Genomic DNA, 26,600 nt, shown 5'->3' on the forward strand with positions numbered 1-26,600 from the left:
CAATTGTGAATGGGAGTTCATTCATGATTTGGCTCTCTGCTTGTCTATTGTTGGTGTATTGGAATGCTTGTGATTTTTGCACATTGATTTTGTATCCTGAGACTTTGCTGAATTTGCATATCAGCTTAAGGAGTTTTTGGGCTGAGATGATGGGGTTTTCTAAATATACAATCATGTCATCTGCATACAGAGGCAATTTGACTCCCTCTCTTCCTATTTGAATACCCTTATTTCTTTCTCTTGCCTGACTGCACTGGGCATAACTTCCAATACTACATTGAATAGGAGTGGTGAGAGAGGGCATCCTTATCTTGTGCCAGTTTTCAAAGGAAATGCTTTCAGCTTTTGCCTATTCAGTATGATATTGGCTATAGGTTTGTCACAAATAGCTCTTATTATTTTGAGATATGGTCCATCAATACCTAGTTTATTGAACGTTTTTAACATGAGGAGATGTTGAATTTTATCAAAGGCCTTTTCTGCATCTATTGAGATAATCATGTGGTTTTTGTCACTGGTTCTGTTTATGTGAGGGATTACATTTATCGATTTGCATATGTTGAACCAGCCTTGCATCCCTGGGATGAAGCCAACTTGATCGTGGTGGATAAGCTTTTTGATGTGCTGCTCATCATCACTGATCATTAGGGAAATGCAAATCAAAACCACACTGAGATACCATCTCATGCCAGTCAGAACGGTGATTATTAAAAAGTCAGGAAACAATAAATGCTGGCAAGGCTGTGGAGAAATCGTAAGGCTTTTACACTGTTGGTAGGGGTGTAAATTATTTCAACCATTGTGGAAGACAGTGTGGTGATTCCTCAGGGATCTAGAACCAGAAATACCATTTGACCCAGTAATCCCATTACTGAGTATATACCCAAAGGGTTATAAATCATCCCACTATAAAGACACATGCACACTTATGTATATTGCAGCACTATTTACAATAGCAAAGACTTGGAACCAACCCAAATGCACATCAATGATAGACTGGATAAAGAAACTGTGGCAGACACACCATGGAATACTATGCAGCCATAAAAAAGAATGAGATCATGTCCTTTCCTTTGCAGGGACATGGATGAAGCTGGAAGCCATCATTCTCAGCAAACTAACACAGAAACAGAAAACCAAACACCACATGTTCTTACTCATAAGTGGGAGTTGAACAATGAGAACACATGGACACAGGGAGGGGAACAACACATACCAGGGCCTGTTGGCGGGTGGGGAGCAAGGGAAGGGAGAGCATTAGGACAAATACCTAATTCATGCAAGTCTTAAAACCTAGATGACAGGTTGATAGGTGCAGCAAACCACCATAGCACATGTATACCTATGTAACAAACCTGCACATTCTGCACATGTATCCTAGAACTTAAAGTAAAATAAAAGAAAAAGAAAATGGGGACAGAAAGCATAAAAAAAAAGAATGATAACATTCTGGAGGAAGACTGAGGGAAGAATTCTCTAAAGTTAATCTAAATACTAATTGAATAGTTCAGTTTTTACTGAAGAACTTCTTCTGTCTGCAATATCAGAGAAATGTAACAACTATTCAATGAAGGATACAGTGCTAAGTGCTGGACAGAAGATAAAGATGAATATAACACAGTCTTTGCTCTTTAAAACCACAGTAGCAAGTTTATGTATTAAACAACTTACAGACTGGTTTTTCTACTCCTGTAGAGGAAATTGATTTAATGGCAATGATAAGAAACAATAGAAATGTGGGTTTGGAGTACAGCCTCTGAAATCTAACTCTTGACAATGTCATATATTAGCTGTCAGATCTTAGGCAAGTTACTTAACTCTCAGTTTCTTCATCTGTGAAATGGGGCTATTAATATCTCATAGGTATGTTCAGATTTAAGATTATCTAAAGTATTCAACATAATACTCGACAGAGTGAGTGTTCAAAGAATTCAGCCTTCATTACCTCCATCACCACCACTTACATCACTGCCATCGCCTCTACCATTACCCGCAGCTTCATCACCACAACCACACCACCCCCTTACTGCTATCCCTACCACCATCGCCTCACCACCACCTTCATTACTACTATTACTTCATCACCATCACCACCATCACTGCCCATCACCACCATCACCAATAAGCAGGGCAGCATGTATCCAGTATAAAGATTCTATGTGTGTAGCTTTGGGCTAATGGACATTTTCAGGTCAGCAGTGATCACACTGTGTTATTTACAAATGACTTCATTTCAGGACTCACCCTTGGTGCTGGTCTCAGCCTAGCCCAGGTGAAGGACATTTTGGCTGATGTAGTCCAGAAGCTTCCAGAGGAGAAGACACAGATGTACCATGCTCTCCTGAAGCATTTGGGAACTCTGGCTGGGTCCCAGATCAGGAACATGGCTGTATGTATCTGATGACAGTAAACTCTGGTATACATCCCTTGGGTGACTCTCCCTGATGAATCATGACATTTTCATTCTTTTGGAACAGACAAAAAAAATAGTTCTCCAAAGCCTTGCTTAATCCTTATTTTAGCACTTGCTTTTTTATGATTACATAACTGAAATGAAAATAACTCATTATTTTAAAAAGTCTTTAGGGGGACACATCATTAGCAGGCATCCAGATTCAGATCTGAATCCCATCCTGGCTGTGGGTAACTGTACCCTCAACTTGCTATCAAAAGGTAAGTGACAGCCCCTACTTGGAGATTATTAAGCTGTTTTTCTATCCCTTTTTCTCTCTGGGGAGGCAGGAAGTCCAGTCTTGAAAATGACTTTTCCCTATAATATCAATAAATTTCTCTGCTTTTCTGGATACTGGAAATTTTGTGAGTCTTGTCTTAATAGCATAGGCTTTCTTCCCCTGTGTCTTTCTGTTTTGTTTTGTTTTGTTTTGTTTTCTCATACTGGTCACCTTACACTGGACATGTTTGTGTTGGCTAATGTCTGGATGTGATCTGATTATTGCTGGGAACTACATGCTATTGAGAACTATTGGGTCCCTTTGTTGAAGACATTCTCCATGTGGTACAGGAGTGTTGTGGCACCCACATCATGCTTTGAGCTCATACTTAATTTATCACTGATGGAAACATACAGGTCTTTTTCAGGTGAAAAATGACTGGGCCTCGTTCTATATTTATTTACTTGATTTTTGTTATTAAAACTAAGTCCGCAACATCTAATTTATTGCTTCTTCCAACTTGCTTGAAAATTATTAGGAAGTTCTAATTGGTCCTCTGTAAATTTGTGGGGTTTTTTTTTTCATTAAAAAATATGGACTAGTTTTCTATCGTCTGCATTGTTAAATACTTACTCTTCATATCATTTAAACCACAAAACTATCTTTTTTTTTTTTTTTTTAAATAGAGTCTCGCTCTGTCACCAAGTCTGGAGTGCAGTGCAGCTCACTGCAACCTCCACCTCCTGGGTTCAAGTGACTCTCCTGCCTCAGACTCCTGAGTAGCTGGGACTACAGGGACATGCTACCATGCCCAGCTAATTTTTGTATTTTTAATAGAGATGTGGTTTCACTATGTTGGCCATGCTGGTCTCGAACTCCTGACCGCGGGTGATCCACCCGCCTCTGCCTCCCAAAGTGTTGGGATTACAGGCATGAGCCACGGTGCTTGGTCACAAAACTATCTTGAAGAGGAAGATTTGCATTCAGGGTTTTCAATTTGAGTAACATCCCCTTAAAAGTTATACTATGAGAAACAGGTTTTGTGATGTGAATATAGACATCAAAAGCTTCTTAGCTTTCAGTATTTTGTTATAGTTTTAAACTGTTCCTCTTCCTTATATATTGATTAAAGAACTAAAATTCTTCAGGTGTTGGAACAAGATATAAAAAAGTAAGATAACACCTCACTAGTATACAAATTTATTAAAGATAATTTCTTATTCATGACTGTATCTAGTGGGGTTCCTGGTTATAAACAATAAATATTTGTTGGCTGACTTGATTAGAATACAAAAGAGATATTAATATTTACTCCCTACTTGTAAAGCTTTAAGTGAATTGTGTTGTCAGGAAGAGGACTGCTAAGGTTCTATTCTACCCGAAACTCTGGGCTACTCTGTGAGATCTTTTCATCCATTTTTTTAATTTACTTTTTATTTAAAAAAATTTTTTTAGATGGAGTCTCACTTTGTCATCCAGGCTGGAGTGCAGTGGCATGATCTCAGCTCACTGCAACCTCTCCCTCCTGGGTTCAAGTGATTTTCCTGCCTCAGCTTCCTGAGTAGCTGGGACTACAGGTGCGCACAACCATGCCCAGCTAATTTTTTTGTATTTTTAGCAGAGAAGGGGTTTCACCATGTTGGCCAGGCTGGTCTCAAACTCCTGACCTCAAATGATCCACCTGCCTTGGCCTCCCAAAACGCTAGGATTACAGGAGTGAACCACCGTGCCCGGTCGATGTTTTTATCGATGAGAAAGCAAGGAAAACAAAAAGAGATGGGGCCTAGACTAGAAGAAACATTGCAAGATGAATTATAGGGTAAAAGATTTGCTAAGCATAGGAAGAGCACCTGTTTCCCTGAACAACCAGTTTCCTCAGGTATTTGGTGAAATTACTTCCCAAGTTTTGGAAGTTTAACAGACCAAACAGATCCCAGGGAAAGTGTCATTTCTTTCCACAGAAGGAAAACGACAGATTCCTTTAAATGAGCAATTCCTCAGCAAGTGCCCTAATGCAGATCTTAAGCCTCAAGAAATCTTGGTCTCAGTGAACATCCCCTACTCAAGGAAGGTGAGAACATCCCACTGTCAATTTCCCAGTTCCACCTGTGATGCTATGGCTTGTTTATTCCAGCATATGGTGGAATAAGAAAAAGGGTTAAGTGTTTATGGGGGAGATAAAGGCTCAACTTCAGAAAGTGGTATGAGGTCATTATTTTAAGACTTGTGAATAGTTGCCTTTTCCTTGTATTACGCATGCCCCTATCATTCCTCGAATTAGGAGATTTTTTTTTTTTTTTTTTTTTTTTTGAGATTGAGTCTCGCTCTTTTGCCCACACTGGAGTGCAGTGGCATGATCTTGGCTCACTGCAACCTCTGCCTCCCAGGTTCAAGCGATCCTCCTGCCTCACCCTCCCAAGTAGCTGGGATTACAGGTGCGCACCACCATGCCCAGCTAATTTTTGCATTTTTAGTAGAGACAGGGTTTCGCCAAGTTGGCCAAGCTGGTCTGGAACTCCTGACCTCAGGTGATTCACCCACCTCGGCCTCCCAAAGTGCTGGGATTACAGGTGTGAGCCACCACTCCCAGCCTTATCTCTGCCATTCTCGCTCTTTCTCCCCCTACCCGAAGCTCTAAAGTAACTTTCTAACAGCTTTTTGTTCCATAAGCCTTTCTCCCTAAATATGACATGAACAGTATGCCTCTACCTATATCTTAGGTTTTGAAAAAAGCCTAAAAATACATTTGCAATAGAACTTAGTGGAAAAAACATGAGGCTTTGCATGAGATAGAGTCAGGTTTGAATCCTGGTTTCAAGGCCTGAACTAATTACTGAATCCTTCTGCACGTTGGATTCCTCATCTGTAAAATGGGAATAATCAAGCCTGCCTCAGAGGATGTATTAGTTTGCTAGGGCTACCATAACAAAGAACCACACACTGGGTGGCCTTAACAACAGAGACTGATTTTTTGGAGATGCTGGGGGCTGCATATCTGATATCAATGTGATACTCGACATACACATACTGTCCAGCGCATAGGCGATGCTCAACACACACACACTACCTGGTGTGTAGGTGACACTCAACACACACAGACTGCCCGGTGTGTAGGTGACACTCAACACACACAGACTGCCCAGTGCATAGGTGATGCTCAGTGCTTCTACATGTGCCACTTAACTGTTTCTTTCAGTGGGAATTTGTGTCAGCCTTCCGACAAGCCCAGCGACAGGAGAATGCGCTAGCGATAGTCAATTCAGGAATGAGAGTCTTTTTTGGAGAAGGGGATGGCATTATTAGAGAGTTATGCATCTCATATGGAGGCGTTGGTCCAACCACCATCTGTGCCAAGAATTCCTGCCAGAAACTCATTGGAAGGTAAGGCATTAGAGGTAAGGGCTCTTCTAATACTTGTCCTTAGACTCCAAGTATTAGAGGAGCCCTTTTTGTGGAGAGATGTGATTACAAGAAGAAAAGTGTTCCATAACTTTCTATTTAATGGCTGGGAATTCCAATAAGATTTTGTTATTATTTCCATATGTCTTGATGTTAGTGAATTCTGAAGTGGGAATTATATACTCTGTGTGCGTGTGTGCGTGTGTGTGTGTGTGAGAGAGAGAGAGAGAGAGACAGACAGACAGAGAAGCCCTCCGCCAACAGTGCAAATTTGTATGCTTTATTTTGGGAGAATAATTTGCCATGATGAAAAACCAATTATGTGAGTTTGTTCTATAATAAATTGTTAAAGGCATTTGCTTACCTGACTTCCTATATCTAAAGATGATACTAATAGCTAATATTTCTTGAGCATTACTTGGTATCAGCTGCCATAACAAAGCATAGTGATTAAAAGCATGAGCTTTAAAACTTGAGACAGGCAGACTGGCCAAAATCTCAGTTTACCCTCTGTTAACTCCCATGCTCTCAGTCAGCTTACTTAATTATGCTGATACTTTGGTTCCCTAGCTGTCAAAGATGGGTGATCATACCTACCTCACAGGGCAGTTGAGAGGATTAAATGAGTGAATACACATAAGGTGCTAAAAGCACATCTTGGCATGCAATAAATGTGCTAGTGATATGAGGGTCAGTTACTCCTGGACTATGGATTTTATATGAGTTGTCATTTATTTCTCTAGATCATTCTGTGAGTTGGGTTCTAATATTCCCCTTTTACAGGTGAGGACATGGCGAGACCCGGGCTAGCCACCTTGAGAATGGTGGGCCAATTTGAACTTGGGCTGCCTGATCCAGAGCTTGTACTCTTATTTCCTGTATTAAACTGTGGCTGTTTGTCTTACCCATTAGATGAAGATATGGGGTAATAAATCCTGTCAGGCTAGGAGTCTTCTGTTTGGACTTTCCAGGTGCTGGAACGAAGAGATGCTGGATACAGCCTGCAGGCTTGTTCTGGATGAAGTCTCCCTTTTGGGCTCGGCACCAGGTGGGAAGGTGGAGTTCAAGAGGACTCTCATCATCAGCTTCCTCTTCAAGTTCTACCTGGAAGTGTCACAGATTTTGAAAAAGATGGTAAACAACTGGTTACACGTTAACTTCCCCGGTACTGGGAGCTATGACGACACCCAAAGTAGAGGCAATGACTCCCTACCAAATAGCTGTAGAATAAAAAAGACAATCCACATTGGAAACACATGCACTTGCTGAGCATCCCTCAGCCTGTCTGTGGGTGGGTATGAGTTTAGGGAAGAATTGCAAGTAGAGCCAAGAGTTGAGCAAGCTTGTATTTAACACCACTCAATTATTTGGTTTCTGACTGGTAGTTTTTCCAGATCATGTTCAGAACACTTGCTAATGATTTGAGTATGTTTTTCCTCTGTAGGGCATTTCTTCCTCTTGAGATATTACCTTCATGTTGAGGTTGACTTCATGTGTTTGGTGTTCTTTTCCAGATTCAGCTTCATTTCCCTAGCCCGTAAGGTGGCCATGATGGCAGCCACTGCACAAGATGACTGTGAAATGCGTCATTGTAGGAAAAGGGCTTCTTATGGTCCCTAGTGCTTCAGAGGAAATCTGTAGTAGTAGTCATAATAATAGTAGTGACAATCCATGCATTCTTTTGCCTGGTCTCTCTTAGGGCAAACAATTAAAGCTACAAGATTGTTGACTGGGGAGAACACAACTAAAAAAAATTCTCTGAATAAATCCATTAGACCCAAAGGAGACTTGAGCCTCATTGGTCTTACAAACCCCATGCTATAACCAGCTGACCAAAACAGACTAGAAGCCAAGAACAGTCTTCCTGTGGTATAGAAGTTAGTATGGTCACTTTAGATAGGAGACACAAAGTCCTCTCTTATCCTTGCTTTTGAGGGTATCTTCTCAGTGTAGGTGGGAGCAACTAGGAACCAGAAGGGTAGTATCACATTATTAAGAATGAAAACTTGAAATCATAGATAAGTGACATATTGTCACCAGGTAACCAATTATAGACTCCTCCAATTAGTAGCAAACTAATATAATTTCTGGGTGACTCAAGTGATATAATTTAAAACTTTTGCCTTGTAGTCTTATACCCCTCCTTGCTTTAAAAATAATAGCTTTTGTTGGTTTTATTTAATTTTTTTTTTTGAGACAGGGTCTCACTCTGTCATCCACGCTGGAATACAGTGGTGTGATATCATAGCTCAGTGCAGCCTCAACTTCCTGGACTCAAGCAATCCTCCCACCTCAGCCTCCCAAATAGCTGAGACCATAGGCATGCACCACCATGCCCAGCTAATTCTTTATTTTTTTGTAGAGACAGAGTCTTACCATGTTGCTCAAGCTGGTCTTGAACTCCTGGACTCAAGCAATCCTGCTGCCTTGGCCTCCCAAAATGCTGGAATTACAGGCATGAGCCATGGCACCTAGCTGGTTTTATTTTCTATTAAAATTATGTAAATTAGAAAAAATAACCATCAGGTGTGTTGTTGAAAGCCTTTCCCCCCATCCGGCTCTAGGCTGTGCAATGTTCACAGTCTTGTGTAAAGAACCGAATGACTCACTTCCCTCAGTCCTAAGAAATTTTCTTACTGGGGACCAGAATCCTTCCCCTGTGGGGCAGCGGCAGGGATGCAGCCTGTGTCCCCCTTTCTACACAGCTGGCAGGCAACATGGAACCTTTATGCTTATTTGCAATGGTGTACTTTGACTCTGATGTTTTCCTGGCTTAAGTATTTTCTTCCTTTCCATTTTATTTACTTAGCTTCTATCTTCTTGTTGGATCAGTTTGTAAGTCCTCATATCATTTAGGAAAGTATATGAGAGAATCATAAGAAACATAGAGCTGGTGGAAGCCAGTTACCTACTGTATTCATCTGGCTATTCATAATATGAGGAAATATGTATGCACCTTTCAGAGTATATGTCCTTGAGTCAGGGAGCTGCTTATATTTCTGGGGTTCTGAATAGGGCGAGTGCTTAATACATGTGAGACTTCAGAGTAGAGATGCTTGCTAAGTAAGACTCATGCTAGCCTCCCTTCCAAAATCATTCTGGTGCATTCAAACCATTTAAAATATCTGCAATGGTTCTACTTTTTCAGGATCCAGTTCACTATCCTAGCCTTGCAGACAAATATGAAAGTGCTTTAGAAGATCTTCATTCCAAACATCACTGCAGTACATTAAAGTACCAGGTGAGCGGTATTTTTTGTTTTTAAAAATTCACAGTCTGGGCTATAGTGATTTGACCTGGACATTCCCACTGTCTCTCCGTGAAACTCAAGCTCTGTAAGTCCAAGCTCCACCTCTGGTAAACTCACAGCCTCTTTAGGGGTAACTAAAATTCCAAAATCAATGAAGAATTTAATTAAAGACAAATCTAGCAGTGGCAATATTAAAGAAGAAATGTTGATTTGGGTCTTAAAGGTCACGTGCTTTGCACTGTGGCCTTGTACCACAGACACGCACGAGCTGGCCACCTTGTCACGTGTTTTCTGCCCTGGGCACTGCAGGCATCAGAGTCCAATAAAGCCACGCTCTGCGGCAGGGCCATGGGCTGCTTTGCTTTCATTTTCAGAGGAAAAGACATAGCCCCTAGAGGTTGATGAAAATTCAATAATGCTTTTAAAAAGAACTGCTGATTTGTTTAGCTTGAATGTTAAGATATTTTACTCCCTTAGTCCCTATTCTCCTAGTGATTTTTCTGTGAGTTACATTTTAGAGTTGAATCAAATGTAAGTACTAAGAGCTTTTTGTGCTCTCGTAATGAAGGCTGAGTATTAGAAAACAGGATTCCTAACTCTCAAATGGAATTTTCTGCCACATCATAAAAATATGGCTGAATTCATCCTGTTGGTAAAGTGGATACAATTTGGTGGGTTTTTCCTTGAAATTATTATCAGGAAACTTGACCTTGAGAGTTTTAGTAAGTCAAGAACATGAAAAGGCGGTTTTTTTTCTTTTTCTTTTTCTTTTTTTATTTTATTTTATTTTATTATTATACTTTAGGTTTTATGGTACATGTGCACAATGTGCAGGTTAGTTACATATGTATACATGTGCCATGCTGGTGCTTTTTAAAGCATTTGTTCACTGAATCTATTGTTGGATTTAGTTGTGAAAGCTTATAGTATGTCATAATGAACATTGATGTTGGTGTGTATTCCTTGAGGTTTTAGGTTCAATATGTGTAAAAATTAAAATGCACCAAACTCCATTGAAAACGATCGTTTTGAAAGTTAAAAACAGCTGCCATCTCCCCGGTGTTCTTTTCAAATATGATAGTTGAACCCTTTGGCCTATAAATACCCTAATATTTCTTAGACAATGGAATAAACTTCAGAAAGAAACAACAACAAATTAATGGATATTGAAATCATCCAAAGAAAAAGGAAAATCTTCACATAGTGCATGATCTTCAGTGAGAGTTTATCATTGATTGCAAAACAAAGTTTTAGATGCAATGTGTCTGCCACATAGATGAGTTTTGTTTTTGTTTTGCCTGTGGTTTTTCACACACACATACAAACATCCACATTGCTAGAGCAACGTCAGCACTCACGAAGAGCATTTTTCCCCTAAATCAGTTCATTTGCTTTGAAAGTATTTTGACACAGCTTCAAAAGATCACCAGTTTGAGGAGACAACATTCTTCCTTCCATAGTATCTTTAGCCAAATACTAAGCAGACGCAGGTAATTGAGGACAGCTTCTTTCACCAGTAGATTTATCACAACTGACTGCAAAAAAAAAAAAGTATGATATCTTTGACTGCAGGACAAAGACATTTTTTGGAATTTTTCCTCAGTTTTTTGGCAGGCCTCACACAACATGGTTTCAAAAGACTTTTATTCAATGTGATGAAGTGTTTTGTTGGTTACAGTGAAATGTGTTATGTCAGTTAATTCCCAGACCCATTACAGATACCAATGAATGTCTTTCCTTAATGTCTGAGCTTATGAATTATCTGGAATTTTGCTTTTCAGTTTGAAAAAACTTCTTACGGTTTTAAAAAGAAGATGTGGGTGATTTTTTTTTTCACTCAAATGTGGTTCAGGTTGAGAGCCCAAGCAGCATCACAGCTCAGCACTTTGGGGGATATTTTGCAGAGGAAGTAAATTCCTACCATCTGCAACATATGAAAAACCACACCTGGTAGAACCTCATTGTTGGTTTTTCCTTTTCATCACTATCTCAGCTCCTCGAAGCAGAGGGGGAAGAGGAGAACTGAGGGGAGTCCTTTGCCATGAGGACAGGGCAGTGTGAGCTACGTCAATAGAGCTGGAGTGTTGGGACTGCCTCCAATCTGTGCTCATGTCTGAATCCCAATAAGTAAACTTTTCTCTCATTTTCTCTAGTCCCCTACATTCGTGACCTAATATCTACCTTTATTTAATGGAGCCCTGGGCCAAGGTCTAAATTATTTTTCTCGATAGTCTCCTGCTTTCTAGCTGATAAAGTCAGGATGACTCAACAATAACTGAAAATGAAAAAACAAAAACTTAGTCAATACTCCGTTTTTTATGCACTGTATTATACTAACTACAAAATTGAAGTTTACATTTAAGTAAAAGAAATATGAAATTAGAACAATAAATGCTTATCAACAGTGTTTATTTTGCAGCAAAACAGTAAATTTTGTATAAAATAGGAATAAGTGCATCCTACACACGTCTTATACCAAGTTAATTGTAGAAATTACACTACTTTCTGTGCATAGTTGTCAGCCACAATTTGGTTGACATTTTACTTCTTGTCATTTATATTATGAAAGCAATATGGTTTTTTTATTTTCAAATCAATGTTGAACATGTTCTGAAACAACACATGCCACTCTGCTGTTCTCTCCTGATATTCCAGCCCTGCCACCTGCCTGGAGAATCTCTGATCTCTATCTCCAGCCAGAGGTTTTTTGTTTTTTTGAGGCCCTTAAGTAGTTGGGTAGTGAGTGGGAAGCACTCTTCTCGAGTTCCTGGAGCAGCAGAGGGCACTGGAGAACTGTACATTTCACAGCTGTCTTAAGTAAAGCTCTCATTATAACCAGAGGTCTCCTCCATTTGTGGGATTAGATGAATTAAATCCAAATGTTCAGAAAGGAAAGCAAAACATCTGCATGAAAAGGAAATGTGTTAATCAGGGGGATCCAGACAGCTTCTCTTCAGTTCCATAGAGCAAGAGCCTTGGAGCACTTGCACTGGACCAGGGCGGACTTTGAAACAGGAAACCCTGCAGTGAAGAGTGAAATGAAGTACCATTTTAGATGGATTCAAGTATCTAACTTATTGTTCATATGTGCTGAATAGGCTTTCTCAGACTGCATATTCTGGTAATCAAATGCAAAAGAATTTAGCTTTTCTCCCCGCTCAGATGCCTTAAAGGACACTATGCTGGAAATAGGCCTGTTTCTTCTTTTTTCTCCCAGTAAGGATTTTTAACCAGTATGTGTTGGTGACTTGTTCTCTCTTCCCTCCTGCCATATGATGTGTAGCCTGGTATTGTAAGGCTCATCTCAAAGGAAGATCCAGGGCTCAGGGTGATCCTGTGAACTGTAGGATGGGAAGGGGAGGTGTCCATAGCTTTTCTCTGACTTCAGCCTGGCCAACATGACTGCATGCCCCTCACCCCCAGGTCTTCCAGAGAAAGCCTCTGGGAGTCTGGCCTCAGTCCCAGTACCGAGTGCAATGTTGACACAGTGAGTTACAGATGGGGGTACCCGCCAGGGCTTAGCAGTCCACTCCTCAGCCACAGCCTTCACCCTGGCCTTATGTCTGTCTCTTCACTCGCTCTCCTTCTTTCTTCATACCTTCAATTCTTTTCACAATACACACCCGACTGGGAAAGCCATAAATTCCCATATTTGAAACACCAGGGCAGACATTGTGCTGATTTATGTCTGCTTTGGTTAATGAAACACATTTAAGGTATTTACGGAGCCACCAGCAAGACATTCTGCTCCATGGGGCTCTAAGAAAGAGCAACATTAGTGGATCATTACTCCAATTGCAAGTCCCTTTGGCTTCATTCTCTATCGGGATTGTCTAAGTTAAGAGTTTTGCCAATTATTTCTTATATTTCCTCACTCAAAATAGAAAAAAAGAAGGCTATTCTGGTTGAAGTAATACCCTCAGTATTTTCTACAAATATAGTCACGATATCATCATACTCTTCTGTAAAATATTATATGTGTCATGCTTATATAGAAACAGTAAAGTCATTTTGATAATAAAATTTAAAGAGATACATAAGCATTAGCAAGAGGACATAATTTTGTATTATCAAGAAGAAAGATTTAAATTTGTTTACTTACACAAATGGAATTTCCAATAGAGATGTTTGGGGTCTACATTCAAAAAAAGTGAAAAATAAGAACAACATCATGGATTGACATACTAGTTGGCTTATTGAATTACTGTAGTAGGTTTATTGTCTTGGTGTTATTAATAGTGACTTTTTTTTTTTTTTTTGATGGAGTCTTGCTCTGTCTCCCAGGCTGGAGTGCAGTGCTGTGATCTTGGCTCACTGCAACCTCCGCCTTCCAGGTTCCAGCGATTCTGCAGCCTCAGCCTTCCGAGTAGCTGGGATTACAGGCATGCGCCACTGTACCTGGCTATTTTTTTTTTAATTTTTATTTATTTATTTATTTTTTTAGTAGAGATGGGGTTTCACCATGTTGGCCAGGCTGGTCTCCAACTCCTGACCTCAAGTGATCTGCCCACCTTAGCCTCCCAAAGTGCTGGGATTATAGGCATGAGCCACTGCACTCAGCCCAATAGTGATTTTTCATATGCAAAAGTGTTCTGATTTGAGTCTAAATTATATAGCTACCTTCTTATGGGAGATGTGCATAATAATAATTCCTACTTTCTCTATAGAAATGTAAAAGTATATTTTGGTTATTTATTAAACAGAATATAGGCCCAAAGCAGCATCCTGAAGACCCAATTGGCCACCCCATCATGCATCTCTCTGGTGTGAAGCATGCCACGGGGGAGGCCATCTACTGTGATGACATGCCTCTGGTGGACCAGGAACTTTTCTTGACTTTTGTGACTAGTTCAAGAGCTCATGCTAAGATTGTGTAAGTGATAAAATTCTTACTCAATGGGCATAAATGATTGTCTTTTCATCTAAGTCACATTAGTGAAAAGTAATGGTGTGAAGAAATAGGCTATTTGTTGATGATATCCAATGCAGACCAGAGGTGAAACGGGATCGAAATGTAGGATTTACTACAACTTCATTGTCCCAAGAATTTTTTCCCAATTATCTGGCAGAGACTGTTGGACAGTTCTTACCTCTCTCATATCTTATTCTCCAGTTAACCGTGTTCTTGGCCTTTATGGCCACTCTAAGGAGCTCTGCTGTGTATATCATCTAGGTCTATTGATCTGTCAGAAGCTCTCAGCATGCCCGGTGTGGTGGACATCATGACAGCAGAGCATCTTGGTGACGTCAACTCCTTCTGCTTTTTTACCGAAGCTGAGAAATTTCTGGCGACAGATAAGGTACTGCATTTTTGCTTTCTATTTGAAAAATAACTTTCTCAGTTAATGGTGCTTCATATTTTCTTAAAGATACCATCTAATTTGGCACACCATGAAAGACTCCAGTATTCTTAGAATGCTTATTATAAAAGTATATTCTAATATTAAATGAATTCAAATATATTCATTTTCTGTATAAGTAAAGACATTAACTAGTTATATAAAAGATTATTTGGTGTTTTACATTTTCTAATAGTGAGATGGCATGTTGCTAATGGTATAAATGGGTAAATGAAGATGGATTAATGACAACATTTATATGGAAATCCCTTCCCTGAGAAGCCCTTATTATTGTCCCAGTCTCAGTGTGGTCAAAGTTCAACTACAAGTGCAAGTGGTATCTACACCATGAAGTCTTTTTTCTCATTCTTCAATCCAGAAGTAGTGTTTGTTCTCTCTCTCTCTCTCTCTCTCTCAATTTATTCTGATTCATTTATATTTCCATGTGTTAAATAGGCTTTTTATTTTTTATTTTATTTTATTTTATTTTGAAATGGAGTTTCTGTTTGTCACCTAGGCTGGAGTGCAGTGGCATGATCTTGGCTCACTGCAACATCCACCTCCCGGGTTCAAGCGATTCTTCTGCCTCAGCTTCCTGAGTAGCTGGGATTACATGCACAAACTACCATGCCCAGCTAATTTTTGTGTTTTTAGTAGAGAGCGTTTTTGCCATGTTGGCCAGGCTGGTCTCGAACTCCGTACCTCAGGTGATCTGCCCGCCTCGGCCTCCCAAAGTTCTGGGATTACAGGCATGAGCCACTACGCCCAGCCTAAATGGGCTTTTTAAATGTGAGCATCTATGATGTCTGATCACCATAGCTGAACAAGATATGTATGATCTCTACTCTCATGGAGCTTAAAGTCTAGAGGAGAAAACGGAGTGACCTTTAATGTACTTTCTACCTTGTGTTAAGCTTGTTTATTTCGATGTCTTATATATTTCTTCCACCTAGTATAAATTCCTTGAGTGAGGACCCATGTCTGATTCATCTGTGTATTCCACACACTGCTTCACACATCGCAGGGTGAATGAGTAGAGGTATAGTGATAACATTGTTGCCTTGTGAAAATTACAAATGATTAAAACCACAAGGAGATACCGCATGTTCTCACTCATAGATGGGAATTGAACAATGAGAACACAAGGACACAGGAAGGGGAACATCACACTCTGGGGACTGTTGTGGGGTGGGGGTAGGGGGTAGGGATAGCATTAGGAGATATACCTAATGCTAAATGGCGAGTTAATGGGTGCAGCACACCAGCATGACACATGTATACATATGTAACTAACCTGCACATTGTGCACATGTACACTAAAACTTAAAGTGTAATAATAAAAAAAAAAAAAAAAACTTTGGCTACAGCAAGAACAGCAGTCAGCAGGTTTTCTGCATAATTCAGACTGCTCAGTTCAGTGTTTACCCAAAAGGGCTTCATAATTTGAAACAGTCCCTTCCTCTGGCTCTCCCTGGAAGATACTCCCTTGAAGATATCGTCCGTAGAAATGAAAGCTTGATGACTGAGAGTTTGAACTCAAGGTTGAAACTCCCCCGAAGCAGGGCTGTGTAGCACTGGCAGAGATGGTGAGAATTTAAGCCCTTTGCATAGATGTTTACTAAACAAGTGAAACTGATCTTGGCTGCATGATCTAGTACCTGCTCTTTGAGGTGTGCTTATGAAGATCATAAGTATCTCAGGGACCACATCTATGTGCCAGGTCACAGGAGCAAAATCAGGAGTCTTTGGAGTGCCATTGTGAATGATTGCCTTTGTTGGTTTAATGCTTTTTAAAACATTCATTTATGGCACTTAGTGGCTTTTAAAAATCTTTTCATTGTAGAAATTGTAAGCACACACAAAAATGGGACAGTATTATTCAATGAACCCCATAGATCCATCACCCAGTTTCAACAGTTATCAACATGTTACCATTCTTCTTTCATTTTTCTCTCCTTCACTACCCTCCTCCAACAAACACACTTTTTTTGTGTGTTCATGCTAGATTTTATGTCTTTAATGCCTTTTTTTTCTGATGATAAAACTAATTTATGTTCATTGTGGAAAAGACATAATAGTTTAAAGTCGATTTTTAAAATGAGTGATTACATTGAAATTGTGAATCACAGCATAAGGTAGGAGAGAAAACTCAGCAATCACGGTGACTTCTTCCAGTCCAGACTGTTTTTACCTTTCTCAAGTCTTAAGGTTTCTTTTCCCCATCTAAATTTCTGCTCTGGTCCCTGTGTGAACTCCTGAGTCCAGCTATCCCACCTGCAGGTGAATAATCCTAGCTGCCAACCCCCCCAGGAAGGGGATGCTGTCTGCTTGGTCACGTCTTGGCTAGGACATCTTTTCATGAAAAGACAATTTGTGAGGAGAGATGTGCTCACCATCAGGGTTCTGTTATCACAGGGGACTCCCCTTCCCAGGTCACCCCCTTTTTCTCTCTGGTCGAGATGAGCTGTGACTTCCTGGTCCTGCCTGTCCATGAAGGCAGAGGCTGCCTCTCTCAGAACAGCTCTGATTGTCGTGTGACAGCCACACATCAAGCCATGGGACAGGCTGGCCCTCACACAGCCTCATAGGCTTGGCCTGGAGCCCGAGCCTGTTGTCCTCAAGACAGCATCACTTCTGCTTCTCTGATACAGCACAAGGATCTAAACTTCCCCCAGTGCCTGGGGTCAGGAGGCCAGCTGTGGTTATAGTCATGGACAGATGTGGAGAGGTCACATCTGTGTATATCTAGCCCTAGCCCTACTGTAATCTAGTACTAGGAGGGAGGAAGAAAATGAATAAAAGAGAGGACCTGATGCCTGCCCTCCTTGACAACAAAAGTCTTTCTGTGTCGTAGGTGTTCTGTGTGGGTCAGCTTGTCTGTGCCGTGCTTGCCGATTCTGAGGTTCAGGCAAAGCGAGCTGCTAAGCGAGTGAAGATTGTCTATCAAGACTTGGAGCCGTTGATACTAACAATCGAGGTAACGAGTTCCATGGTGGTGCCAGTTGGGAGCCAGAACAAATATCGGTTAAAATGCTTTTGGCTACTGTAACAGGAAAATGTGGCTCAAAGTGTTCTCCAAAGCACAGGGACTTTATTAACCTCTAACGAGTCTCAGTATCAACAATTTCCCCAAGGACACGGCTTCTTTCTGCCGCTCTTCTCTGCTGCCCACGATACAGGCTCAATTCCTGTGGTCACATAGATGGCCGCCAGGACAACCCGGACTTCCCTGTTCATGTTCAAGGAGTAAGAGGAACCCTATTGCCCCAGCATTCTAAGCACAAATCCTGAGATCCAGCCTAATTAAGCCACTTAGGTCACATATCCATCTCCACATTAATGACTGGCAGAGGAATGGAGGAGCTGTTGGTTACTTCTAGGGGTAGGAGTTGGGGTAAGATTTCTCTAAAGTAAGTGGGCTATGTAGGGGAGTGTAGGAAACTGAAACAAATCTGAGCCGTGTTTGGAAAGGGGAAGGGGAGGGGATGCTGGATGGGAACCAGTGATGTCCAGGAAAGTGGATCCACTCTATGACTTTTTACCCACCTTCACCCAGGCACATGGTGAGGACCAACGGGATGTTCCATGAAGTGAGTGTGAGAGACACAATTTTTAGATTTTTCAAGAGATAAGTCGTATGATGCCTACAGGTATTTTGGCAACTTAAACTGGAGAATTGCATTTTCTATGCTGATTTTTAGAAAGGAGTTGAAAATTTATAAAGGCTGTAAGACTCATCTCCATGAAATGATAGGGTGTTCTCCTGCATGCATTCCATTGGTTCTTATAATTTCCTGAATGATGAAAGAATGAACACTGGGGAGGCAGCGTAAATAGATAAGACTCAGTCCATACAGGCTGCATGTGCTCTGGGACACAATATTAGCTTCACAGCATAATGAACACGTTGTTCTCCGGGTGACCAGCATGACCTGAGGCAGAATTGAGGAAATGACCTGGGCATGATCAGTGTCTCCAGGAGAACTGGGTGTTGGGGGTGCTTCCTGCCATGCTGCTTGATGCTTAGGAACATGGAGTTTGTCTCTGGGAATTTTTCTTACATTTTAAAATAAAAATAAAATCATGTTAAAAAGACAAAAATGTAGAAGTCTAATTGGAGTCGAAGTGTGATTAGGCCTCCCAAATTTTCCTGGCCAGTTTCAAATTCAAACACCCTGTTCCCTTCTCAGGCCCTTTTCATTTACATGTTGCGTGCTGCTCTTGCTTCATATATTCTGTCCCCTGAAGTTTGCTGGAGAGTTAGAATTACTTATTAGAAATTACTTACATAATACTTCATCAATATTTTGTTTATAAATCTTTGCCCAATATCAGGGGCTAAATATCTACTCTCCGCTCCTCCTACCTTCCAGCCAAATAAAAGCCCCAATAAGCAAATATAATAGATGCCACTCCCCCCACGCTCACCACTTCAACCAGCAGACTTGTGATTGTCTGCCAGAGAATCCCAGCATCAGATAAAAGCTCTGGCTTTGTGGAAAAGAGTTGCCTCATATTGTGTTCAGAGATTAAGCTCTCAAAGTCTAAAGATCATCAACTGGATCAGAGCGAATTTAATCAAAGTTTAGAGCAGGGTTTCCTGACTAAGAAAAATTCAGAAAATTGGCTCAAAGTTACTCAAAGAGCAAGCAGCCAGTGAAGTTGGAAAAGATTAAACTTTTAAAAATAGGATTTATAAAACCTAGGTTTTTTTCCAACCTGGAATCTCTTTAATCTTAGATTAATAAGAAAAGCACATGAACAGATTCCAGTAGGAAGTGTGTTATCAATCAAAATAGAACAAAAACAAATATATCTCTGTCACTATCACAAAGATTTAATCTGGCGCATGCTTTTTGAGTTTTTAGTAGATTGAATGGGGCAACGATCAAAACTCTTGAATCAAGGGGTAAGGCTGATGACCATAATGGAAAAAAATGTGTTCCCTACAAGAATCTGTCCTGAGTAATAATCATCAACAACAACATGATCATAGCTAAGACCTATACAGAGCTCACTGTGTGGTTGACATGGTTCTAGGTCAGTTTCACACATTAACTTACTAAATGCTCACAACAATCCTATGAGGTAAAAACTATTTTCATCCCCATTCTGATGGGGAAACTAAAAGACAGGGTTACCCAAGGTTACATAGCTAGTCAGTAACAAAAACAATCAACAAACACTCTGTCAAAGAACCTGGGCCCCACTGGTGCTATAAACAAACCAATCCAGTTTTTGAATGCGGGAAATGGCAGAATCACAATAGCACATCCCTCTAAGGGGTGTTGTCTAGACACCTACTGGTAGCCAGAAGGAAACAGAGACAAGAGAATCCCAACTACCAACAGAACGGAATTTCATGGATGGACAATAACCCACAGTAGATAATGCCAGCAGGAGCTGGCACACCACATTTGCCAGTGGACACATGGATTACTGCAAGATAAATTCTCAGGAATAGATAAAAACCAACCTATGTTATTGTAACTACATCTCTGGTTATGTGCACCACTGTACCCCTTTACTGGGCACCCAGGGAGAGCCAATAGGAGCCAGCATATAAATGGATTTGTACACCCAGCACCCAGAGAGGGCTTGTCTGAAATCTTACTTCCAGAGCTGGAGGTCCCAGGTGCTCTACTGCCCTGTGCAAATGAAATGCTTATCCCCACAAAGAAGGAATGGGGGGCTGGCAGGCAGAGCCACCATGATCCCAATCACTAGAGTCTCTTCAACTAGCAATTATTGAGTGTTTACTATATGCAATATAAGCTCTTCACGTCTTATTTCATTTTATCTTCACCAACCACGATCCTATTAGAGCTATATGCACACCTGTTACTTCCATTTTACAGACAATGATAAGAGAGGTGCAGTGATAGGCCCACAGTCAAAGCTGGTAAGTGGGAAAAATGTGCACAATGCTGACTGGGTCTAGAGCCCAGGCTCTGAAGCCCTGTGCTATATGGCCTTGGCTACATGAAATGGATTGTGGTGTGAAGACAATAATCTGCCTGGAAAATACTAGTTTCATTCTGGGATCACTTAGATGCCAGCTTTTTTCTGTGCATATTATTTCTTCGGACTCAGTAGGCACATTTACATTTCCTCACTGGGGAGTCTCTCTGCAGTTGGATTCTTAGCTTGGCTCACCAGGGTCATGGAGAAAGTGCACGGAACCACAAGGTGAAGGGAGAAACAACCCCTGCTCAGAGGATGTGCAGTGGGGTGTGTCTGCTGCCGTGGGGCAGGGTCTCTTGCCCAAGCTGCCTCACTCTTCTGTTCTCTTTCTAGGAAAGTATACAACACAACTCCTTCTTCGAGCCAGAAAGGAAACTGGAATATGGAAATGTTGACGAAGCATTTAAAGTGGTTGATCAAATTCTTGAAGGTAAAAAAGTAATGGAAGAGTACGCAACCCTGGAAGCCTTCTAAGCATGTCAGTTTAAGGCTTCCTTTGTCTTCTGGAAATCACTGGGCAGCCTAGGGGGGGTGTTGCTCCTCAGGAGCAGGAAGAACAGGCACCTCATTCACAAATGTGTTTGCCTCTGTCTCTGGGGTAGGCCAAGAGCCAATGGGGAGGCAAAAGAGGAGGCAAGACCCTGCCCCTGTTCCCTGACCCCTCTTCCGTCATCAAGGCTCCGGTTGTTAGAGATGTCTTATCCTTCCCTGTTCACAACCACCCTGCAAGAGGGTATTATTGTCTCAATCTATAGGCTGGAAAATGGAGGCTCAGAGTAATTATGGAGTGTGACCAAGGTCACACAACTGCTACTAAATAACAGAGTTGGCCATTGAATTGATAGGCTTTATTAGGATTTCCAAAGCCCACATTTCTTCTTCATCCTTTCTCTGATTCTCCCTCTCTTCCTTTCTTCCTTCTCTGCTTTTCCTTCCCTTCCTCTTCCCTTCCCTTTCTCCTTTCTCTTTCTTCCAGACTTCTTTCCTGTATGTATGTATGTAATTACAATTAAATTTGCCTCTTAGAAAATAGTTAATTATAGCTTTCTGGTACAATTCCTTAACTTTTGGCTTTGAAATATTTTAAAACTTACATAAAAGTTGCAGAAACATTAAAGATACTCCCAAATATTTTTCACTCAGATTCCCCAATTACACACACACACATACACACACACACACTTCTGAGCCATTTGAGAGTAAATTGTAAACATGATGTATGTCTCTTTACCCCTAAATAGTCAGCATTTGTTTCCTAAAAACAGGATGTTGTCTAACATAAACGTAGTTATCAAAATCAGAATATTAACACATGTACTATTAATCTACACACCTTATTCAAATTTCGCTAGTTGTCTCAGTAATGTCCTTTATAGCGGAAAAAAGAGGTTCATCATAAGTCTTAAATAACCCACGCTTTCCCCGCCACACTGCTGTCATTGCTGCTGTGAAAGCTGTCCTAATGCCTGCCTCACAAGATCTCTGATTTACAGACATGCTACTGGGTGGGTATGGGCAGTCTGTGCCACATCTCAGAGCAGAGAAGTCTGCCACAGAGAAATCATCTGGCATTGTCTGTCTTTAAGTGAATTTCCAGGGCATTGGCCTCTAGTGCATGTTAAAAACTCCCATCTTCTGGGCTGGGCGTGGTGACTCATGCCTATAATCCCAGCACTTTGGGAGGCCGAGGTGAGTGGATCACTTGAGGCCAGGAATTCGAGACCAGCCTGGCCAAAATGGCGAAAACCCCTCTCTACTAAAAATACAAAAATTCCAGGCATGGTGGCGGGAGCCTGTAATCCCAGCTACTCAGGAGGCTGAAGCACAAGAATTGCTTGAACCCTGGAGGCAGAGGTTGCAGTGAGCTGAGACTGCACCACTGCACTCCAGCCTGGGTGACAGAAGGAGACTCCATCTCAAACAAACAAACAAAAAACACGACTCCCAGAGGCAGAGGTTGCAGTGAGCTGAGATTGCACCACTGCACTCCGGCCTGGGTGACAGAAGGAGACTCCATCTCAAACAAACAAACAAAAAACACAACTCCCATCTTCTTAATTTTTCTCTCTAACCTTGATCACAAGAATAGGAAGAATCCTAAGACACATCCCATCCTGAGTGCACAGCCAGAGCTGTGTAATATGTCACCAGTCAGCCCAGCTTCTTAAGTTCCAAGCCCATCATGTCTCAACTCTATAGGTGCATTAAACTTGAAGCGTGTCAGGGGCTGACCGGAAATGTCACCTGAAAGCTGTAGGAAAGACACTTGGAACTATCACCTACCAGTTTTCCTTGGCATTGTGTCTTATTAGCTGTGTGACCTGGCAGGGCACTTCTCAGGGCTCAGTCTCCCTGTTTTAATATTACGTGGATAAAGTAAAAACAATTTCAAATGTGAATTATAAAGATTATAAGAGATAATCATGTGTTCTGGGCATATAGTAACAAATCAATAACTATGAGCAATGATTATTAGATTTAGATGATTTTGTTGTTCTCCTGAAAATGTTGTCTATTAGTGAGATACGTTGGCAGGTGTTCATTTATCAAACTCAGTGTTTCCAAGATTTTCTCCTTATAGTAATCACTGAGGATATTTATGAGACCTAGAGATTTCTGTGCCCTTTTTTAGAATTGTAGAGGATCCAAAACAGCCCAGGAATTGGTCTTAACAAGTTTTCCAGGTAATTCTTAGGGCTAGTAAAATGTGGAAAACACTGGAAAGGTGAGTTTGATTTATGGGAATGAAGAGAAAAAGAGGGTACATTTCTATCATAGAGCGTTCCTGGCATGAGCATGTTGGAAATATCAATATTTAGGGGGGGTTCCTTGTCTCATGATTGTTTCTTGACATAATGAGTATTTGTGCAAGAATTCCATTGTTGTATTTTTCCTTGACATCTTCTTTAATTATCTAACTCAATTAGGTGATTGATTTAGTCTGCCTCTTACTTGAATTTTTGTTACTGCTGCATACCCCATTGATAAGTATAAAAATGATACGGGAATATTAAAAAGGACATTTATACTACTTTTCAGTATAAACGCCAGCTGCAGTAGCTCACGCCTATAATCCCAGCACTTTGGGAGGCCAAGGCAGGTCATTTGAGGCCAGGAGTTTGAGACCAGCCCTGCCAATGTAGCAAGACTCCTTCTATTTAAAAAAAAAAAAAAAAAAGGAAGCCGGGCACGGTGGCTCACGCCTGTAATCCCAGAATTTTGTGAGGCTGAAGCAGGCAGATAGCTTGAGGCCAGGAGTTTGAGTCCAGCCTGGGCAATATGGCAAAACCCTGTCTCCAATAAAAATACAAAAATTAGCCAGGTGTGGTGGCAAACACCTGTAATCCCAGCTACTCGGAAGGCTGAGGCACCAGAATGGCTTGAACTCGGTAGGCGGAGATTGCAGTGAGATGAGATCAGGCCACTGCACTCCAGTCTGAGCGACAGTGAGACTGTCAAAAAAAAAAAAGATGGGTGGATGGAAGGAAGGAAGGAAGGAAGGAGGGGAAAAAAAGGAAAGACAAGGGAAGGGAAAGACAACGGAAGGCAAAAGAAAACCAATTTTCATCCTCTTGACTCACAAGTTTGAGTCTAGCTTTTCCCTTTGTCTGCTATCGTCTTTTGGATTATGAGTTTCTCATAATATCTCATGATATTTCAATGTGAGGTAATTGCAATTAATTATCATAGCAACACTTTATCTGTCTTCTAAGAAAATAAGTGTCCCACACTGGGGCCTGTAGGAGTGGGGGTAAGGGGAGGGAGAGCATCAGGAAGAATAACTAATGCATGCTAGGTTTAATACCTAAGTGATGGGTTCATCTGTGCAGTAAACCACCATGGCACACGTTTACCTATGAAGCAAACCTGCACATCCTGCACATGTACCCCAGAACTTAAAAGTTGAAGGAAAAAAAGAAAGAAGATAGGTGTTCCAAGAAAAAAAATATTTAAAAGATAAAATATGTGGAGCATTACATCAGGTCTTAGAATGCGTTCTTGGAGGGAGTACTATTATTGTTTGCACTTATCTGCTGTGAAGATATATTTCAACTCTAATCCCGGTGTCATAGCATCGGAGGATGCTAAAGATTACCATTTTCAAATGAGCCAGCTGAGGCTAGAGAGGCTACCTGATTGACCAGGATCAAATCTAAGAGTTTTCCCAACTCCAAAGTTAGTATTCTTTCCTCTACATTATCCTGCTTCTCATTTATCTCATTAAAATTCTGTTAGCTGAGATGTGCTTTATACTGGAGAGCACAGAGAACAATCTGTATAGAAGGATTTGCAAGAGACCCAGGGAGCCCTGAAACTGAGACGATTTTCCCCACAACCTATCCTGCTGGGCATGGTACAGATAGACATATTCACATCTAGCAGATTTGGGACTTTAAGGGCCTCTTATTAAAATGTAAATATGCCTGGAGGAATCACTCCTAAACCCATACTGGGATAACATTTTATCTCAGGGATTAGTTGATCAAATTGGTTTCCAACCTAGAGAGTTGACAGCAATACCCTAAGGTGAAGAGGGGGCACTATGGGTGGGGGCTGTCAGGGTAGGCAGTGCAATATAACAGGTTTCTAAAACTTTGCCTTCTTTACAGATTTAAACAGGAACAGCTCTGTCTAATTTTTTTAGCTCTGAATATTTTAAATAAAGTGAATACTTAACAAAATAAATTCTGAGTGGATAGGCAGAATCAATAATACTGCAAGCTTGAATTTGAGCCTAGTGACAATGACATGGGCCTTTAGACTATTTGGTAAAACTTAAATTGAAGTTAAGATCTGAGCCTGTGAAATTTTAATGTTTATATTTTATAAGTGAAGCAGAATCTATTCATTTTTCTGTGCTCTTTTTTTAAACTCAGATTTTCGATAAGATAGGAAGTCCAGATTGCAATTTAAAACATCTCATTAGGAATCCTCAAACAATTTGCAAATCACTATTACTGAGTAAATTTTTAATTTTTAAAAGTTCTGCCTTCCTTTAACATGATTGTCAGTGATAATTCTGTTTGTTTCCTCTGCTTTTTATTCTTTTCCCCACCTTCCTGTGGGTTGCCTGAATATTTGCTTAGAATTTCATTTTGATTAATCTATAGTATTTTTTAGTATATCTCCTTGTACAGATTTTTTTAGTGGTAGCTCTAGATAGTTTACACACACACATACACACATACATATATATAAAATAAAATTTATATACATATAAAATATTTACATATATAAAATATCACAGTCTGGTTTCAACATTTTACAAGTTCAAGTCAAGTGTAGAAGCTTTACCTCCCTTTACATCCCTCTCCTTTTTATAATATAATTGATAATTCTATTTATTTATTCTACATACATTGATAATCACATGAAGCAATGTTATAATTTTGCTTCAAACACAATTTGGGAAACCCAAGAGGAGAAAGAAAGTCTATTGTATATACTGGTATTTTTATTATTTCTGTTGTTCTTTCTTCCTTCCTGATATTTTAAGATTTCTTCATTTAAAAAAATCATTTTCTGTCTGTTTTAAAAATTTCCCTCAGCCATTATTTCAGGGTAAATCTGTTTAAAACAAACTCTTAGTTTTTCCGTCATCTGAAAATGTCTTGATTTCCCTTTCACTGTTGAAAGATATTTTTGCTGGATATAGAACTCTGAGTTGACAGGTATTTTCACACTAGAAAAATTTTTACCACTTCTTCTGGCCTCCATGTTTCCTAAAGAGAAATCTGCTGTCTTTAAAAGTGCTTTTCTTTCTTTTTTTTTTTTTGAGATGGAGTCTAACTTTGTCACCCGGGCTGGAGTGCAGTGGCGTGATATCAGCTCACTGCAACCTCTGCCTCCCAGGTTCAAGCTACTCTCCTGTCTCAGCCTCCTGAGTAGCTGGGATTACAGGCACCCACCATCATGCCTGGCTAATTTTTGTATTTTTAGTAGAGACAGGGTTTCACCACGAAAGTACTTTTCTCC

The 26,600-nt window shown here is 40.5% G+C and overlaps 1 protein-coding gene across 1 annotated transcript in view; it reads left to right on the forward strand.

Annotated features, from left to right (window-relative positions):
- The window catches only part of LOC129031070 (aldehyde oxidase), a 91,491-nt gene that overhangs the window by 20,770 nt on the left and 44,121 nt on the right, over positions 1-26,600 (forward strand). The window contains exons 11-20 of the mRNA XM_054476820.2: positions 2,238-2,389; positions 2,580-2,673; positions 4,634-4,743; positions 5,869-6,053; positions 7,043-7,205; positions 9,220-9,312; positions 14,025-14,194; positions 14,495-14,621; positions 17,515-17,637; positions 20,958-21,054. Coding sequence (XP_054332795.1) covers positions 2,238-2,389; positions 2,580-2,673; positions 4,634-4,743; positions 5,869-6,053; positions 7,043-7,205; positions 9,220-9,312; positions 14,025-14,194; positions 14,495-14,621; positions 17,515-17,637; positions 20,958-21,054 — 1,314 coding nt within the window. The remainder of the gene's footprint in view (positions 1-2,237; positions 2,390-2,579; positions 2,674-4,633; positions 4,744-5,868; positions 6,054-7,042; positions 7,206-9,219; positions 9,313-14,024; positions 14,195-14,494; positions 14,622-17,514; positions 17,638-20,957; positions 21,055-26,600) is intronic.

The sequence above is a fragment of the Pongo pygmaeus genome, chromosome 11, assembly GCF_028885625.2.
Source record: "Pongo pygmaeus isolate AG05252 chromosome 11, NHGRI_mPonPyg2-v2.0_pri, whole genome shotgun sequence".
Taxonomy (NCBI): domain Eukaryota; kingdom Metazoa; phylum Chordata; class Mammalia; order Primates; family Hominidae; genus Pongo; species Pongo pygmaeus.